The sequence below is a fragment of the Neovison vison genome, chromosome 1, assembly GCF_020171115.1.
Source record: "Neovison vison isolate M4711 chromosome 1, ASM_NN_V1, whole genome shotgun sequence".
NCBI lineage: Eukaryota > Metazoa > Chordata > Mammalia > Carnivora > Mustelidae > Neogale > Neogale vison.
Genome location: NC_058091.1, coordinates 65,466,848 through 65,486,609, shown reverse-complemented (window position 1 = coordinate 65,486,609; position 19,762 = coordinate 65,466,848). Strand labels below are relative to the sequence as shown.

Here is a 19,762-nt window from a genome sequence, read left to right as displayed (position 1 = left end):
CACCCAGGGACCCCCTTCTTAACCATTCTTAAGTGTACAATTCAATGGTATTAAGTACATCACCACCATCCATCTCTTGAACTCTTTTCCTCTTGCAGAACTGAAGCTCTGTACTCATTACATAGTCACTCCCTATTCCCGCCTGGCCCCTGGCAACCACTCTTCTGTCTGTATGAATCTGACTACTCTAAGTACCTCATATATGCCGTCATGCAATACCTTATTTTTAACAAATGCTATCTTCCTGTGTTTTGTGTAAGTTTATAGCCCCATCTGAAACAAAATGGAGAATAAATAAATAAATCAGAAAAAAAATAAATAAAAGCAAAAATATTTCCTGGGGACTAGAGGGGTTCGATTCTATATGCATCGAGTCAGTGGCAAGGTCATGATGCTTGCTAATTCACATAAAACACAATGGATTGTAAGAAATAGTTGCTATTTAAACAGTTAGCTAATGTGCACACAAGCAGCATATTTAAGATATCAGTAGGGTCAAAGGAGAGATGGAACATAGCCGAGGTTCCCACGAGGGAAGGAACGTCAAGATCATTGAACAAGGAAGCAACCATGGATTGAAACTCGTCCCTAAATGGCTAAGTGCAAATCTACTTACCACGACGGTTATTGATAAAGCTGCTTCCATAGCATAGTGGTTCTCAAACTTCAGTCAACATAAAAATTACTCACCACAAACCTACCAAATCAAAACTATCTTGACTGGGACTCAGGAATCTGAATATGTCACCAGCCACCTGGCTGAACCAGACACAGAATATTCTCAGTGATTCGTGCCATGGATCAGAGCTTGTGGGGCCTGCTTCTGTTCAGCTGAGTAGTAAAATCTTGAATTATGTTACGCGCAGGGACTTGCGGTGTCTATTATTACCTATTTTTACCTGTTTTGCTTGTTTTCTTCTCCATTGAGTGCTGCCTGACTGAGCTATCAAAAATGGGGGCATGGGCAAGAGAGAATAACCCACCAGGGGAGAGAGAGCAAGGACTAGCCCTGCCACTGTCCCGCCACTGTCCCACCGTCATTATAAGCCTGCGGTGGTTCTATTTTCTGTTGCTTCTCTCGCCTGCCGCTTTGTCACCAGGGATAGACCGGCTAAAGGGCAAACACTGGTCTCAGGGAAACAGTGTGCGGTGTGGAAGATCAGAATCTGACTTCTCTCTCATTTACGGCTTTGATCTTCTTTCTTTCTAGAATATGTCTGTGCTGGAGAATCACCACTGGCGATCTACAATCGGCATGCTTCGAGAATCAAGGCTTCTTGCTCACTTGCCAGAGGAAATGACGTAAGCGCTGTAGAGATGAAATGTACTGAGGTCCACACCTTAGAGATAAGCCGCTTTCTCTAGGTCACGCTTGAGACCCCAGGGTTAAGGGCACGGAGACAGCCGGCTGTGCTTCCTGCCTGCGCTTGGTGGTTGCCCCAAGGAGATTCGGCGTCAGTTACAGCAACCCAGAACCCGAATCTCTCCATGAGCTTTGAAAGGCCCTTGGATGGTCTCTGACCTAACATCAGGAAGAAGGATAATAAACAGCTCTCAGCTTTCACCCTCTTCAGCATCAATGCTCGGCTTTGTCACATTCCTGTCTTTTGTGTTAGCAACAGTGTCCTCCCACAAAGATCCAAATAATAAATATTTATCAAGAGGGAACACAGGAGATCTCCAGCTAGATTTAAGACTAGTTCAATAAAGTTTGTTTTTTAATGGCCGGTCTTAGCAAACACAGAAGTCAGAAATTCTTTCCTGGGATGTCTTTTGTTGAAGTAACTGAATTGGCCCCAGCCATTTGGGGGGCCATTAATTTACCTATGTCTCTTGCATTTTAAACAGAAGGGGAAATACTAGTTTCCTGGTCCACTGTTTGTCCATCCAGGTATTTAGGCCAAATCCTAAATCCAAGGCCAGTACCTCATTTTCCACATGGTTCCGAGTTAACTCCTGGAACATCATCCAAGGCCACCACTAATTCTGACCTGTTAACTTAAATGTGCAGAACCCAGGACAGCTAGAGGAGAGTAGATAGACAGATCCATGCACCCATCTTTCTGAGGGGGCCTAACTTAAAGTCAAGCACCGAGTTGCCCCTCTGCAGAACAGGCAGTGTGCTCTGGGCTCCTACCTGTATTCCTGGCCTTGTGACACTATCTTGCTGTTTCCTAGCACCCAGAGGAATGTGGCATTTGCAGGAAGAATTTCAGTTCCGATCGCTTTTTACCTCCTGGAATGAAATGAAACCGATTATCATGCAGGGATTTAAAACCTGTGCCTTTTGCTAGAACATTTGCAAAGATCCAAAGAACTAAAAACTCGAATAAGAAATCAAGTAAGAAGGAGAAGAAAAGAGAAGGGATATGTCAGGGACAGCTAAAGGAAGACGAGAAGGGAGAGAACAGACAGGAAAGAGCAAAGAAAACTAAAGGAGAAGAGGAGGGAAAGACTCGGGGCCAGACTGTCTCTGCCCTAATCCTGCCGGCTGCTCAGTTACATTCCTTTCCTGAGATACGTCTACTCATCCCTATGGATTCCAGATAAAAATGCCATGTTTGTTATGTCTCTGTGGGATGCCACATTATAGATTGCTTTTGTAGGAAGACTAAATGTTATACCATAGTAAGAAAAGGGGTTTGGGGACAGGTGCAAGGGTCAGACCATATATGCTATTGCTTGTACGTTCCTGCTCTCCGCCTGGCTGGGGATGATAGATATTTACTTCATACCTAAGCATTCAACTCTGTGTGCTCTAAGCACCCTATAAAATAAAGGGATATAAAGTATGACACCGTAAACCTAAAACATGGAGGGGTGGGGGGAAGCAGAGGAGTAAAGAATAGTTTCAAACGTAAGCGATCATCAGCTTCATAAAGACTGCTACACACAGATGTTATAGACAAACCTAAATATACTGAATTTTTGAAGATGAATTTTAAAAAACAGTTATGGATCTTTTCTTCTGTTGATTACCTTCTATGTGTCAGCTAAAGCTCTGATTTGCTTGTTTTTCCAAAATATCTCATTTTCCCTCTACCGTTTGTCAACTATTATATCCCTTGCCTACTGATTTTTTAATGGTGTCTTAATTACCCATGATTCTTTTTTTAAGTCCCAGTATCTTTCCTAGCCTCTTTTGTTCCATTGGTGTATCTCTCATACCATAAGATCAGTCACTGTTATTGTCTTCCTTATTATTACTCTCCTCATGCCCTTTCTCTCTCCATGCAAAGCTGAATGTCTGAGTTGGTTTCCACTCTTTAAAAGCACAACCCAAACTCCTGCGATGCTCTCCAGTTTTTTATGTCCCACATAAAGCACGCATTTCTAACCAATTTTCCGTCTTTAGACCCATGGTTACCATGGAAATGTATAAACTACCATCGCTATTCACTGTGCAGTTACCAGCACCTCCGGCCCAAAGACAGAAGTGACCGGGGGTCAGAGAGTCCCCCTGGGCTCAGAGGGACTGGACTCTGGGTAACGAACAGAATCAAAGGCAGCAACGAGAGTCCAAGCCACCTGCTGGGGGCAGAACCGATCACCCTCCTCCAAAGGATTTGCTGTGTGTGTGTGTTTTCTCTTTCCCTTTCGCGGATGCAGACAGGATATTGAACAGCAGCTGGGCTCCTTGATCTTGGCCACAGACATCAACAGGCAGAATGAATTTCTGACCAGACTGAAAACTCACCTCCACAATAAAGACTTAAGACTGGAGGATGTACACGACAGACACTTTATGCTTCAGGTAAGCAACAGCCACCACGAAGTAAGCCACTGCCTTCCTTGCGGGTAAAAATGCTTCGCGACGTGATCAATCACTTTAGCACCTGTGAGAAGGCGTGTCCCCCATGGGATCAGTTAGAGCGGTGACCGACTTTATGAAAAGCTCTGAGACCCATGAAATTTTTAAGTGTTTTCCAAGCAAGCAAAATCTGGGTTTCATGTCATCAAGTTGATAAGCCCTTTTCCTTACCCTGCAGTGTCCACAAAGTAGCCCTGTGGGGCAACCATACATAGTAAGAACCTCCCACGTTTTGTGGCTTGATGTAAAAGTGGCCCCTGTGATAGCTGTGCAACTTAGAAACACTGTTTTAGAACACAAAACCAGGCTATCTTATCTGTAGTATGAACAAAATTGAAACCCAAGTAACCTTCCTTCATGTAAAACCCGTTTCATCAAACCCTGCTGTACTTCCTTGTATTCCTGAATTCATACGCTCACAAACTAGTCTTAAGTGAATGAACTGAATTGTGTCAGGGTGACCCTTTCTGCTTCCTTTCACGGCAAGGAGCCATTTGGAACATGAGAACGAGAGGACGGGTGGACCCCATGAGGGCAGGTCTAAGCTGGTATCCAAACCAGAGCCTTTTCCTGTATTTTCTCTTGTCTTGCTTCCTTCCTTTTGGCACAAAAGGCTGAACGGATGGACCCTGGATTCATCTAGATAGACCAGCTTTACCCAGGGAAATGCAGCTGCACAGAGCAGACTGAACTGGGCAGTGGTTTTGTTCCATGCTTTCCTGCTGCTCTCTGTGGCTGTCCCGAGGGCTCCATCCTTCCTAGGAAATGCCTTCCTCCCAGCTGTAGAACTAGGTTTCCTTCCTTCTTTTCTTTCCAAACTCATCTTCGAGTCCCTGAGTGCCACAAAGATCAAGGTATCGGGTGTTCAAGACTCCCAGCCAAGTTGGGAGTAGCTTGAATTGGCTGGCACACTTGCATTTCAAAAGCAAGGCTTGCTGCGGCCAATGAATTCCCAAAGGGCAGATCCTGGAGGCGACTTCTGCCCCTCACCAGCTCCAGCATGGCCTGGCGTCCCCGACAACGGGGAAATAAGGAAACAATCAAATTTGTAACTTTAATATGATCAGGGAATTCCCACATGCCAGCATTGCCAGCGATTCTGTGATGCCAAGGAACTGGGTCAAAACAAACAGACTTTGCTGGTGGCCAGAACACGCTAGCGGGGGCCCAACCTCGCAGTCGGTGGTTAAGGGAGAGAATGGACTTTCCTGAGAATTCACGGTAACCCTCTTAGAGTCAGCATTATTGACAAGAGCTGGCATCCCAGATCCAGACCAACGTGAGGTAAGCTTTGGATTAGCTTGGGTTGGGGCGCCTGGGTGGCTCAGCAGGTTAAAGCCTCTGCCTTTGGCTCAGGTCATGATCCCAGAGTACTGGGATCAAGCCCCACGTCAGGGCTCTCTGCTCATCAGGGAGCCTACTTCCTCCTCTCTCTCTCTGCCTGCCTTTCCGCCTACTTGTGACCTCTGTCTGTCAAATAAATAAATAAAATCTTTAAAAAAATATAACTTAAAAAAAAAAAAAAAAGAATTAGCTTGAGACACAACACGCTCCAAGGTTTGATAGACCTTAGCTCCCTGGCTGGATAAGCAAGTCGGGCTCACTTGTTATCCACAGACACAGGCACGAGAGCCCACACAGAAGTGAAGTGATCCACGGCATCTGTCAGTGTGGCCACTGTGAGGATGAGGGCCAAATGATCTCACCAGAGCCTGGCTGGGGCCCCTGTGGCTTCCCCACTCACAAGGGGTGGGGCAACGGAAGGAGCCAGGCCACCCGCTTTCCTTGGCCTGCCCACCCCAGGCCTCCTCCAGGAAGCTCTTGTCCTTGGACCGTGGCTCTTCTCTCCTTCTCAAAGCTATAAAGTGGGGATTCTGAATGAAGGTTTTGTGTCGTGGTGAATAAGTGCTGTTTCCTGAAGAGGCACTCTGTAAATACAGGCTGGGGACCATGAGGCCCCCTGGCGGGTGGGACAGCCCCTCGGGCTTAGGGCGCGTTGGCTGCGGAAAGATCAGCCTCTAACCTTCTCTCCCGCCCTGTTGTCTCTCAGATTGCCTTGAAGTGTGCTGACATTTGCAATCCTTGTAGAATCTGGGAGATGAGCAAGCAATGGAGTGAAAGGGTCTGTGAAGAATTCTACAGGCAAGGTTAGTAGTGATCCCACAGCTGAGTTTTTCACGGTCCCTGTTCCTGTTGGGCATTTAGCCTCATCAAACAAGAAATGGCTAATCTATCATGACATTTGTTCTTTCATCAACTCTTCTTATCCTAGCCTTTCTCTATGACTGTCCTGCGAACCATTCAGCCCTTTTTTGGAAATAATTTAAAAATAAATAACACTGTCTTACTGTGAAAACAGGTAGTAAAGAGGGGTAATAAAAATGAGCGGAAGGGGGAAATAAATGTGTGTGTATTTATATGTATGTATATGTAATCTTTTTAATGGCTTTCCTCTGTGGATATAAGAATGTGAGGGACAGATTGATTTTTGCTCTGACCTTCATTCTAATGAGCTTAGCACAACCTAAAGGCTAAATGCCATTTGGGGTCAATGTTTTCCACTCGGATGGGACTTGGATTCCTGTTTTCCTTCCCCCGGCTTTCTTAAATAGAGTTAATAACGAAACAGAGCACAGCTGACCAAGAACTGAGCTCATCCTCTCAAACATACTCAGTGAGAAAAGAAATGGCCCCAAGTTCGGTATAATTTTTGAGAGATTAACCTCATTCAGAAATAAGGCTATGAATGAGCGAACAGGATCTTGACGCTGGGTGGGATATCGGCCTTTAAACACAGCCTTGTTTCTTCAGGCCTGGTTTCCGTGCTCAGGATGTTTGTTCAGGCACAACAGTGCCCTGATGTTAGAGACAGGATCAGGTTTGAGAGGCTGAGAACAAATAAAGCCTGAAGTGTCCCACATACCAGCTCCGTGGGGAGGTCAAGTAGCAACAGTGAGCCTTTTGGAGAAGCTTTCATTGAAAGATGTGTCAGTGACATCAAGATGGTCCCAAAGACAGAAGACAAAGCAGATGGGACAGGGTTCACATGGGGCCAGAAGTCTCTGCTCACCATCTCTTTTGCTCAGAGGAAAAGCGCTCATGGAGTGCCCACAACTCTGTGTGACTTCACTTCAGTTGAGTGTGAGTGGTTAGAAGTCAAAAAATCAGTTCTTGTGGCCTATGATATAAAATCTCCGCTGAGAGAAAACAAAAGGAAAAATGATGAAATTGGAACAGGAGACTTAGATAAGACAAGTATCTTCTTTACTCTGTGATATAGAAAATATTGAAACATGAGAGAAGGACTAAGATCCTCATGCTTGTTAATCAAATGATGGGGCAGAAAAGAGATTCTACTCTGTCCCTCTTGGTTTTGACTCAGTCGTGTGCTCTAGATGGCACTGATTGCCATTTAACCCCTTCCTTTGCTTATTTTACCTCTTATTTGAATGATGAGCAAGCGACTTGAGGCAGGGGGCCATGTCACTTGGGCAGGTCCACGGAGCTGGGGAGTTAGAGCTATTAACTACATGTAGTAAATGGGACCAACCAAGGAAAAGAATCCGTAAGATCTCTTTACCAAAACCCATTGTTGTCCTTAACAATATATGCACATGCAATGTTAGAAAATAGAACAATCTAGAACATGTGTAACCTTGACCACAAAAGGTGAGCTTCCATTCACTTTGCTATGGCGTGTCTCCTGGAAGGATCTGGGTTTCCACAGACAGCTCATAGTCTTAGCTCAAGTATCTTTAATGGTTCATGACGCTGAGCAAAGGAAAACCTCTAAAATCAAGGTTGAGGACTTAGCAGGGAAGGAAGATGACATCCCATGAATTAGGAAAATAGCATTAAATTCTGAGAACAGAAATTAAGATTCTGAACATCATTCAACTCCTTCCTCTCCATGTTTCAGGGAGGTAGAATCTCTGTCCTGTTGTAACCACCGGCTGATGTCATCTCCATCAACCAAGATTCCCAAAAGTTTTTATTGAACATCTGCTTCCAGCCTTGTTAAACCCTAGTACAATTATTAACTCCTCTATATACAAAGCCCCACAAAGGGGTCGTGAAGGATACAAAGAAGTAGAGTTAAAGATTCAGAACCTCAAGATAGTATAAAATGTAGGCAGTAGTAGTAGGCAGTAAATTTCCTGGAGTAGCCAAATGATGCAACTTTCCTCTCTGTTCTCTACACTGATTAACAAAGAGTCTGAAATGCACAGTGCTTTAGAAGTCTGTGCTGAATGAATAAATGATCTAACTGGATGGCATCTCATGGTAGAGGTCACAGGAGAAGACTGGTGCTGAGGACAAAGAATCTGAATTGGATGTGTTGGAGGATGTGTAGTTAGTGTCCTGCATTTTCCAGTAGGAGAGCCATGAAGCATATGTGACTAGTTAAATTTCAAATAATTAAATTAATTAAATTTACATGTTAGTTCCTCGGTTTCATTGATCATACTGCAAAAAGCCACTACAGTGGGCAGTGCAGAGGACATTTCCATCACTGCAGAAAGTCTGTTGGATGCTGCAGCTCTGGCTAGGCAGGTGTAGACATGGACAAATGCACTGAAACGGGGACCTGCTTCATATAGCAATCTGGACTCATAGAAAGCAAGAATATGGGGATTTGGGGATTTGTACGCCAACCAGGCTCAAGTAGAGAACATGACAATGAGAGTCATCTTAGAAAGTGCAATGGAGGCAACTTATGTAATTGAAATAGAAGAAATATTGAAGGAAGAAAACCAACCAAGAAGCAAACACTAAAAGTGAATTATTAGTAAGCCAGAATAGAGACAGGCAGAGTGTGAATAGGGGAAAAAAAGATATTCTGAGAGAGGAATAAATACGATTTGATGCCTCAATATGGAGGGTGAAGGGAAGGGAGAAATCAAAGACAATTCTTCCAAAGTGTCAAACTGACTGAAAAATCATGATGAATAGAATTATGGAGGTAAGGAGTAGAAGTCATTTTAATATTAAATGATATCAGGGACGCCTGGGTGGCGCAGTTGGTTGAACGACTGCCTCCGGCTCAGGGCGTGATCCTGGAGTCCCCGGATCGAGTCCCACATCAGGCTCCCAGCTCCATGGGGAGTCTGCTTCGCTCTCTGACCTTCTCCTCGCTCATTCTCTCTCTCACTGTCTCTCTCTCTCAAATAAGTAAAATAAAAAATAAAAAAATAAAAAAAAAGATATAATAATAAAAAAATATTAAATGATATCATGCCCTGTCCTCAGAAAGCTATTATCATCTGGCTTCCCCGGATTCCTCAGGTTAATCCAGACTGATTTCCTTACCTCGGTCTTGAGAATAGCCAGGGCCCAAGGGACCACAGGACTCATGGTTACAAGGCTTAAAACAAATGACAGAGGTGTGGCATCTCTGAGACCCTAGCTCAGCTGTTAAGTGCAGATACTTTGGAGCCGGACTTTTAGGTTGGAACCTAGGGTCCCCCAATTATTAGTAGTGTGACAACTTGAGTCAAAATACTTCCCTTCATCTCAGTTTCTTCATCTGTAAAATGGGTACTATAATGAAGTTGTTAAGAGGATAAAATTAATTGACTTATGTAAAATGTTTAGAATAGTGCCTGACACACATGAAGCATGATATTAATGTTGTATTTAGATCTCCTCTGTGAACGCAGCTAATGTTTCTAAGGAACAGCTTCTCTACTGATTAACCAGACTCTTTTTCCCAGTGCAAAGTTGACCCATAATCTTTTACCCCTCAAAAGATTGATAAAGTATTCTGATGAATCTTTAGATGCTACACTTGGCCTTTGGCCTTCTAGCTGACAAAGGCATTAAAAAGAAATATTTTTCTGACTTATACTTTTTTTTAAACTTTAGTTACACTAGGTGACACTAAGTCGGATTAAAGGTAATAGATAACCTTTGTTTCTGCTCAATATTGTAGCTACAGACATAGATGTTCCTCGAGTGAGATTTTCTAGTCCCTCACTCCCATTTCCTACCTATTCACTATTCCTGGTTCAGAGGAAATCAGACTAGGCTCAGGCAGGGTGAAAGGCAGGGGGAGCACAAAATCTATTCACTTTAACTGTAACTTAAAACCAGAACTTCCATTTCATGTAGGAAATTGCTCATTACTTGTATCCTTGTTTTTACAGATCTTGGTGAAAGGTTTATTCTAGCCCCAGAGCATACTCATTTACAACAATCCTATTGTAAATGGTCATTGACACTCTGATATCTTAAAATTTTCACTGAAGCTACCAGAGCAAGTGGGTGCTAGAGAGTTCCTAATGGTAATAGGCAGCAAACAGTAATTCCCACAATAACTTCTTTGAACTAGATCACTAAAGCTAACAACACACATTTTTACATATTCTAGATTACCAGTATTTCTTCTTCTTTCTTCTTAGGTGACCTTGAACAGAAATTTGAGCTGGAAATCAGTCCGCTTTGTAATCAACAGAAAGATTCAATCCCTAGTATACAAATTGGTGAGTTTAATTCAGTTTTATTTTTTTTTTCAGTTTTAATTTTAAATAAGTACTTTTGGCAGCTCTGCCAGAGTCACGAAGAAAAAACATCTACACACAGCCTTTGAAAGATCCAAGCTTGAGGTTTAATGAATGGCTAAGTCCAAATAAACAGTCTAACCATGACTGATCTACTGGGTAATTACCAACTAAAAAACTAAGAAAAATGGAGTAAATTCTTTGTTACAGACCCTTAACTAGCCTGTATTAACTTTGTAGTTCAGAATCAAATCAAAACCAAACTGAGTAGAAGGAAAGTCTTAAGAACCAACTATTTGCTGCTGAGATACAGATTAGTTCACACTGTTTAGGACTTGAAGAGTGGGAAGTCGGCAGAATGAACCTTGAGGACTCTTTCAGTCTGCCCCAGTACCTTTCATCCCCAACACGATCCGAAGGCGCATGCTCGGCAAACCATGTTATTGCTTCTAGCTCTGGGTCCCCTACTTCTCCACTTTGCACTTCAAAACTTATTTTCAGTCTTATTCTAAAGTATTGATTGCAGTAAACTGTTCAACTGTGATGCTAATGCACCCAACATAATAATTACTTTATATTACATAAAACTATTAAACAAATCAAATGGTGGAAATTTCAGGCACATAGGAAATATTTTTGATCCAGTATGAATTTCCATCAGTTCTTAAAATACTTTTCCAATTCCATCTATACTTAAAGCAAGTCCTTCATATCCTTGCAGTTCCTTCCAATTAAAGCCAAACTCAGAACTTGAACTCCTTTGGTCATAAACTAGAGCCTTGACATGTACCACTTCCCACAGACCTCAGAGAGCTTAATGCCTTCACAGGACTGCAGCCCTCTGCAAGGATCAAGGCTTAAAGCCTCTACTGGGAAGGAACGGGACATCGGAAAAAATTAAACTGAAAATTAAGAAAACCAGAGCAAGTTAGCCAAATAATAATATGCTTATAGTCACTATGAGTCAAATCTCATCCACAAAAGAGTCATAAAGTCATCCTCTGGGAATAGGAACAGAATTAACCTAGTTACAAAGATCTGAATGACGGATGTAAATATTAAAATAGGTATGTTGAAATTATGGGATTATTGGTGATCCATTTTTTCCCCAAATTGTCCTTAGTATTGTTGTGTTGTTTTTAAAATTAAACTGATTCTTCCACCCAAAAGAGGAAAACTTGGGAGTGTTATAAAACAAAAAGAAAACGAAAAACAAACAAACCAAAACAAACAAACAAACAAAAAAACCCACCAACTAGGAAGAATCCAGGGTGATGACATAGCTACAGAATCCCTGGGGGGCAGTGCAGGGAAGGGAGCAACATCAACAGAAATTCAGCCTTGGTCTCCCTGGAGCCAGTCCCCACTCCAGGTTCCCTTAGATATGGAGGTTCTGCAGATGCGATTTAAAAGGAATAGAACCTGACCAAAATCCCAACCCTGTGCCGCCCCCCCCCATTGTTAAGGCTATGTCTAGAAAGAAATTTACAGGCTCCTGCTAAAGACATTTTGTGAAAAGCATTCACATTGTTAAGCACACAACCTGGATTTGCAAGACAGACCTGATTTTAGAGATCCTACCCTGTTGTTGTCATGAGAACACACTTATTTTGTCAGATCATATGTCCTGGTTTTCAGCATAGGAAAATGTGGTTACCATAGATACCTGTTTTTAAAATGGGGTGGGGATTGAGTGACCAGGAAAGGCTCGGGGAGGCTGCAGAAGCACACCAATAAAGAGAAAGAGAAAGAAAAGGTGATGATAAAACAACCTTTCGTACATAAATCTTTCTTGATCTCTGTTCCACATCCCCGGGCTCTGTAGGGTCAGGGTTGGGAGGTGTGTGTACGAAGGCATAGATCAAGCTAAACTGGAAAAATCTGGAGATAAAGTCTGATTGATGGGAGCTGCCGGTTTCAGCCTCCCAAACGAGGATTTTTTTTTTCAATTTATTTATTTTCAGAAAAACATTATTCATTATTTTTTCACCACACCCAGTGCTCCATGCAAGCCGTGCCCTCTATAATACCCACCACCTGGTACCCCAACCTCCCACCCCCCCGCCACTTCAAACCCCTCAGATTTTGCCACTGGGTCCTAAGTAAGGCAGCTATGTCCTCTGCCCTGATTCCCCCGGGACTGTAACTGTCCCCTTTTTTCCTGTCCCAATCCACAGTGAGAATTTCCCCACGTGCCATCTCAGGTTTGGATCTGATTTTCTGTTTAAGTCATTCATATTCGCCCAAGTGGAAGTAGGATTTAAAATCCCTTTCCCTCTCTCGACTGAATTCTGCATTTTAGAAAGAAGATATTAGATCAAATGAATCTCTAATTGGTGAAAGCTATAGAAGGAGGAGGAGAAAGAGGCTTGCTCTGAGGCCACCATGCCCCCCTTTCCCCGTCCCAGCCTTCTAGGAGGACACAATCCTGTTTGCTTTATTCCCTGTTTGCTCTGAGGCCACCATGCCTCCCTTTCCCCCTCCCAGCCTTCTAGGAGGACACAATCCAGGCAGGCAGTCCCTCGCTTAGAAGAGAGAGCTTGGCACAATGCACTGGGAAGGGATGGAACAGTTTCCCAAATGTGATCATGCAGAAGTCACTTTCACTTGAAAAAGTACCTCCTGGTGTCTACTCAGACTTCAAAATTGGCTTGCCTAATCTACTATGAGCGCTCTTTATATCGGGCAAGTAGATATATGGGGGATAATTCCCCAAGAACACCAGGAAGAAAATGAGTTGATTTTCAAGTACCAGATTTTTAAATGTTGGATTTGTAGCCTTTTGATATGAAGGTACACCTGCTAAATATTTACACTTTAAACCTGAGAATAATATCATTTTGTGAACCATCTTTCTAATATCAAATCTCTCATACGGTGAAGGATATTAGAAATTAGATATGGAGGTTATGAAGGAAGTGAAGAAAATTCAGGAATAGTAAACAAGAAAATTCAAGGGAATCCTTACTTGTGACTCCCTATAAAACCTTATCACTGGCTTAAATTTCCTCCTCAGTCAGGTTTGGGTGATCTAAAATGATCTCATACTACTTAAATCATATTTCACATATGATGAGATAATGCAGAAATGTGACATAACACTTTGCATGCCTCCATTCTTTTTCCATCTCTGTAGCACCCTCAAAGGCCAAGCATCTCCTGTTTGTTCAATAAAAAGATCATCAAATCAAGCCTTGTAATTCACAGCCTCATAAACATACATTGTCAGTGGAAAATTCGTTATGCTAAAAAACACTTTCTCCCCACACCTACATTTCAGTAAAACCTAACTATGTCCAAGTTGGTGATGATTCCAGTCAGTCCAGCCTAGACTGAAAGTCATCTTGGCTTTAATAAATCATATTTAATATGGAAAGACCCTGACATTGAAATTAAGCGAACAGACATACCGAATATCAACCATTCTTATCTGGTCATTAACGTAGGGATTTTATACAGGTTAAAATCCCTATCAAAAATGAGTGACGCTCCGTTTAGTTGCTTAACATAAGTGAGAGTAAGACAAAGCTGTAAATCAATACTCTTTTTTTTTCCCAATTTATTTATTTTCAGAAAAACAGTATTCATTATTTTTTCACCACACCCAGTGCTCCATGCAAGCTGTGCCCTCTATAATACCCACCACCTGGTACCCCAACCTCCCACCCCCCCCCCCCGCCACTTCAAACCCCTCAGACTGTTTTTCAGAGTCCATAGTCTCTCATGGTTCACCTCCCCTTCCAATTTACCCAAATTCCCTACTCCTCTCTAACGCCCCTTGTCCTCCATGCTATTGGTTATGCTCCACAAATGAGTGAAACCATATGATAATTGACTCTCTCTGCTTGACTGATTTCACTCAGCATAATCTCTTCCAGTCCCGTCCATGTTGCTACAAAAGTTGGATATTCGTCCTTTCTGATGGAGGCATAATACTCCATAGTGTATATGGACCACATCTTCCTTATCCATTCATCCGTTGAAGGGCATCTTGGTTCTTTCCATAGTTTGGCGACTGTGGCCATTGCTGCTATAAACATTGGGGTACAGATGGCCCTTCTTTTCACGACATCTGTATCTTTGGGGTAAATACCCAGGAGTGCAATTGCAGGGTCGTAGGGAAGCTCTATTTTTAATTTCTTGAGGAATCTCCACACTGTTCTCCAAAGAGGCTGCACCAACTTGCATTCCCACCAACAGTGTAAGAGGGTTCCCCTTTCTCCACATCCTCTCCAACACATGTTGTTTCCTGTTTTGTTAATTTTGGCCATTCTAACTGGTGTAAGGTGATATCTCAATGTGGTTTTAATTTGAATCTCCCTGAGGGCTCTTGAAGAAATATCCTACAGCGTAAAACACATGAATTCCCCATGGATCTACGGCAACCATATGGCCCTTCCTGATATCATTCCCCCTTTCCTCCTCTCCCGCACCCCCTCCTCAGCTCCAACACAGACTTTTTCCTACCTTTCCGTTCCGATGTCTTTCTCCCTCCGCAAATAACAGCCAAAGGTATGGAGGGTTTACTACGTGCCGGGAGCCTTCTGAGCATTTCACCTGTGTGAAGTCATTTCCTGGTCATAAGAAACCTATGGGTTTGGTCCTCTTCCTAGCTCCTTTTTACAAATGAGGAAACTGAGGCTCGAGGGGTTAAGAAACAAGCCGGGGGTGACACACCAGGTGCTCCCAAACCGAAGTTTAGGGAACATATCTGCTTTTGCCTCTGGAGGGAGCCCAGCGGGGTCTGGGAGGGAGGATGGGGTGGGGTGGGTGTCGTGCCGCCTTCGCGGTGCTGAGCTTGGCCTTGCCCGTTCTAGGTTTCATGAGCTACATCGTGGAGCCACTTTTCCGGGAGTGGGCCCGTTTCACGGGCCCCAGCGCCCTGTCGGAGAACATGCTACGCCACCTGTCCCACAACAAAGCCCAGTGGAAGAGCCTGCTGCCCACGCCCCACAGGAGCGGCGGCGCGGAGCACGCGGCCCAGGGGACTGACAGCGACGTGCCCACTGGGACCAAAGGCGACGCCCCGTAGTCCCAGCCAGTCCGCCCCCGCTCCGCACAGAGAGGAGAACCTCCTGGAGCAAGAGGCCTCCTGAGAGGGTGGCAGCTCTGGGCCACCAGGCCAGCCACGTGCTGGGATCCGTCTTGGGCTTTTTGCAAGGCCACCCTCCTCCCACTCGCCTGCCTCCTCTCCTTTTTCCAAGTGTACAGAAGCCATCCGTCACCTCAGCATTCGCTGCCGAAATAAGCAACTCCATTCAGGAACGTGGGCGCCGATTCTCGCGGGGGATGAGGGGGTCAGGTTCGCCCCTCCAGGAGAAGACTGGGGAGTAAGAAAGAGGTGCTCCTGCCATGTCCTCCTCGGGCCCCGGGTCACACTGTGACAGGCGACGGTGGCTGAGTCCAGAGCAGTTTTTTGTTTTGGGGTTTTTTTTTAGCGTTTGCCATCTGACTGCTGATCTGCATGACAAAAACACCAGCATACTCGGACCTCCAAGGAGATGGGTCTTAAGTGCCAGAGCACAAATGAGAACGTGAGAGAAAGGACCTTCTATTTTAATAATAATTATTATTATAAAAATAATAATAAATCTTTTTAACTTTTATATTTTATGCACTAGACAATGGATCTAAAACTTTGGACTAGGATTACTCAATGTACCCAATCTTGAACAGGGGGTTCATTGTTTTGTTACTGACTTGATGCCACTTGGGGTCAGAGATTTGGCATCTGTTCAATTTAAAAAACCACGTTTCCTATCCGATCCGAGGGGAAGGTGCTGTACAGTTCATTCCTTTGCACCATTAGCCGATCTCTTTTATCTACAACTCAGATTCCATGATATGTTTATATGCACACGTGTACATTTTCTGTAAATACCAAGCGCTACTGATTCCCATGCCAAAATACATGAGTATTATGGGATTGCTACCTGTATCAATAATGGCACTGTGAACAGAATACTGTTAGTTTTCATACAAGAGAATGCGTTTGTAAATCTGGTATAGAGTTTATTAATATACTATTGTTTGCAGATAAAGGCCTTAACTTTAAACATCTTTCATCTTCTGAAAGCTGCCCGACTTAAATCCTCACAGATGTCCTTCTGAACTGCCTTCCCATGCCCATCTTTGTGCTTTCCAGCTAAGGTCACAAACCAAAACTGACTAAAGTCTTTGAGGAAATATTCTGGAAACTTCACACGCATTCCGCTTGAGACCATAGTGTTTTATCTATGGCACTAAGCATCGTTTCCTCAGATTAATGGGACCTTTCAACAAGCCTGAAGTCACTTTTCAACACAGCGATGTTGCACACTGTTTTAACAAGCCAGCTGATAAGCTCGTGTTTATGTGACTCTTGTCTTGGACCGTGGCGATGTGTCAGCCTCGCAGGAGACACGGCAGGTCTCACAAACCTTCTATGACCCTGTCATCTAACCATCAGGGAACTCCCTGCTTTCCCACCACACTTTGTTTGTTATGGCTACAGTACCAAAGCACCTTTGGTTTATGGTTGGCGTGCATTTCTTTGGCGTTAACAGTAACTGGATTTTTCTTTTTCCTTAATTTCGTGTGAACAACTACTCAATTATCTAGCTGAAGTTAACATTATTGAAATCAAGAAAACATTTCAGTTTTGTGACCGAATTTACCTTCCTGGCAGGTCATCGTGATTCATTACGGTTCTAGCTAACAGAGTCACCTTGGAATCTCGTTGGTCATTTTTTTCGGCAGACTCTTGGTTGGAAAGTCAGTTTGTTACTGCATCCTTCTCTGGTGACTGAGCTCTGTGCATCCAACCTTTTCTTTCAAAGTTCTAGCTTAAATAATGTTACATGAAAATTGGCATGTCCCTTTCTCCTTACCTTAAATAATGTTGTAGTGGGAGAATGATAATATGATCATTTCTGCCACTATCGAGCTGTTTCGCAAGCTGACAAACTGACAGCTAACTCTCGTTTCCTACTTGCAACTCTTGTGGGTTTTCTCCCCTCCTAGCATACATATGAAATGTTGGAAACTAAATGGTTCGTACTAAGTTTCTGTAGAGACACTGAGGCTTGCCGAGTGAAGGTTTAGGGGACGTTTTGGAAAAATGGTTATATTTTCATTAAAGTAGGAGAGATTGTCAGATGGTACTAAAGAAAGTGTGAAAAACCTCACGAAATGGGTGGATGAGAAGTTGGAATTGTTGATATGGGTAAGAGAGAAGTTGTGAAATCTCAACACTAACTTTTTTTTCTCTGTAATAGCTATGAACTGACACAGGATTCTTTCTTTATTGCTTTAATCCTCTGGATCTCTCAGCTTGGTAAGGCCTCAAAAGAGAAAATGTTGAATGTATTCCTGCTTCTGAATCTCTCTTACTTTGGTCTGATGGTGCAGAGAGAGCTTTTGAGTGGTCTGTGTTTAACGTACCTGAGATCAAATGAAGAAAAGCAATTGTCAAGGATGGTACAGTGGAGAAAAGAGAAGATGCTATTTGAGCGAATGGGACCTCTGTCTTGGGTTTAAGAAATGGACTTTGTTTAAATTATATTTATATTGTAACTTAAATAAGTAAGATTGGAGGCATTTTTAGTAGTTCCAAGTTCATAGGACAGAAGTCTATTTTACATTTAGGTCTTGAAGAAGAGCTCACAGAGAAAACCACCAGATATCCAACTATGATGCAGCTACTAGTATAACCCAAATTTGAAGTAGAAGGAGACACGATGCATAAACTCGATGCATTTTTGTCCTTCTTTCAACCATCTGGAGATTTCTTGAGTTCCTTACTTTCTGGCAAAAAAAGGAAAAAAAAAAAAAAAGAAAGAAAGAGAATGTGAAAACTTTTTTTTTTTCCTGCCTAGTAGTGGCTCCGTTTCGATAGAGGAGTTCATTGCTAGTTAAGATACAGCTGTTCGATCAAGCATGGATTTTATCTTTATATTCTCCTCCTGGTCCATGGACCACCAATAGTTGACTTACCAAGTTTAATTCTGTCATTACTTGAGAAGAAAGGAATCAAAGGGCTATTTTTAGTAAGCAAAACAGAGTTCAGATCAATTTAAGAGAGAGAGAATATATATCACTGCCAGGTCTGATTGTCAAAGCCTGCTTTTCCTTTAACAGAACCCGTGAATACGCAGAAACTTGCTCATGAAGCCCTAACCTACCCGAACTACTCCAGGCTGAGTAAAAATCCAGCTCTCTTTCCACCTGCTTAAGGCTTCCCACAAAGGCATTTGGAGTGTGTCCGGCGACACTGTCTTCAGATAGTGCTTCCTACAAAACACAGACTTGTTTTGTAATCTTTTCTCTTGTTGAATCAGATCTGCTCACTGATTTGAATTTGGTTATGAGCTTGTGTCTCACTGTATTTCTTATGTTCTGTTCTTTTAAGCAAACCCTTAAAATTGTGTTGTTTTGTGTATACATGTGAGATTTGGAAAACAAACACCTTGTGAGTTTTGCTCAAAATGTGGCCTAAATATCCATTGGCATGTCTAGATCAACGATTGAAAATAAAGATAATTTCCTAAAAACACCAAAGCTTGAAAATATACTGATTCTCACCAGGTAACATGTTATCAGCAAAACAATCAGATTCAACAATGAAGCCCAGCTGTTCAGGAGAGGAAACTTGCAAGGGAAAAATGCACAGATACAGACATGGTCTTCATGTGACTCATCCTACTTGGGTCTGAGAAACAGCCCTGTCCATGAAGGAATCACTTGCCAGTTAGTCCCAAGTCCAGGAAAGAAGGCTCTCATTCTCCCACCATGCAGTTCTACACTTCCCCTGAGTCCTGATATTTTTCTGTTTCACATTTGTCAAACTCATATATGAGTGAGAATGAGGTACAATGGATTAGGTTGTAAAGACAAAGCTGACTTCATTCAATAAATACCTGTGAAAAATATGGTTTTGCAGATTTCGGGACTAGAAACCATCAAGAACAATAGAACAGTTCAGGAAGGACAACTGAGTGTCCTAAACCCATCTGGAAATAGAGGAGAAAAAAATCACCACCCTTGCTTCCCAGAAACAACCTTGTATCTGCATGGTCTCTTCATGTCCCTTTTTATTAAGATTAGATACAGAATCTCACCCCCTTCAGGCTTCCCTGTGTCTGAAAACAAAGCCACTTTTTCATTTGTGGATATTTGATATCATAAGATCAAAATCAAAACTGAGAACCCGGTGGTTTTCCATATAACAGTCAGACATGATCTTCAAATGGCCCCAAGAACCTAGCTGAGACAATGTGCACAAAGTCAAGCCAATGTGAGCAATTGAATTTCAATTCCACAAATATTGATTGAGGATCTACTCTGTGCCAGAGGTTGAACTAGAGAGTTTAGATATAAAAAGACTCCTTTTCTCCAGGAGAAATCAGACTGTGTCAGAGACGAGCATGGCCAGTGAATGCTTCTTAGAGAATCCATGAGAACACCTATAAGG

The 19,762-nt window shown here is 42.9% G+C and overlaps 1 protein-coding gene across 3 annotated transcripts in view; it reads left to right on the top strand.

Moving 5' to 3' along the window:
• The window catches only part of PDE7B (phosphodiesterase 7B), a 319,410-nt gene extending 300,566 nt beyond the window's left edge, over positions 1-18,844 (top strand). For all 3 annotated transcript variants that reach the window (XM_044248236.1, XM_044248244.1, XM_044248253.1), the window contains 5 exons: positions 1,211-1,302; positions 3,610-3,754; positions 5,862-5,958; positions 10,213-10,293; positions 15,129-18,844. In XM_044248236.1, the coding sequence (XP_044104171.1) occupies positions 1,211-1,302; positions 3,610-3,754; positions 5,862-5,958; positions 10,213-10,293; positions 15,129-15,343 (630 nt within the window). In that variant the 3' untranslated portion in view covers positions 15,344-18,844. The remainder of the gene's footprint in view (positions 1-1,210; positions 1,303-3,609; positions 3,755-5,861; positions 5,959-10,212; positions 10,294-15,128) is intronic.
• Positions 18,845-19,762: the final 918 nt, after the last annotated feature.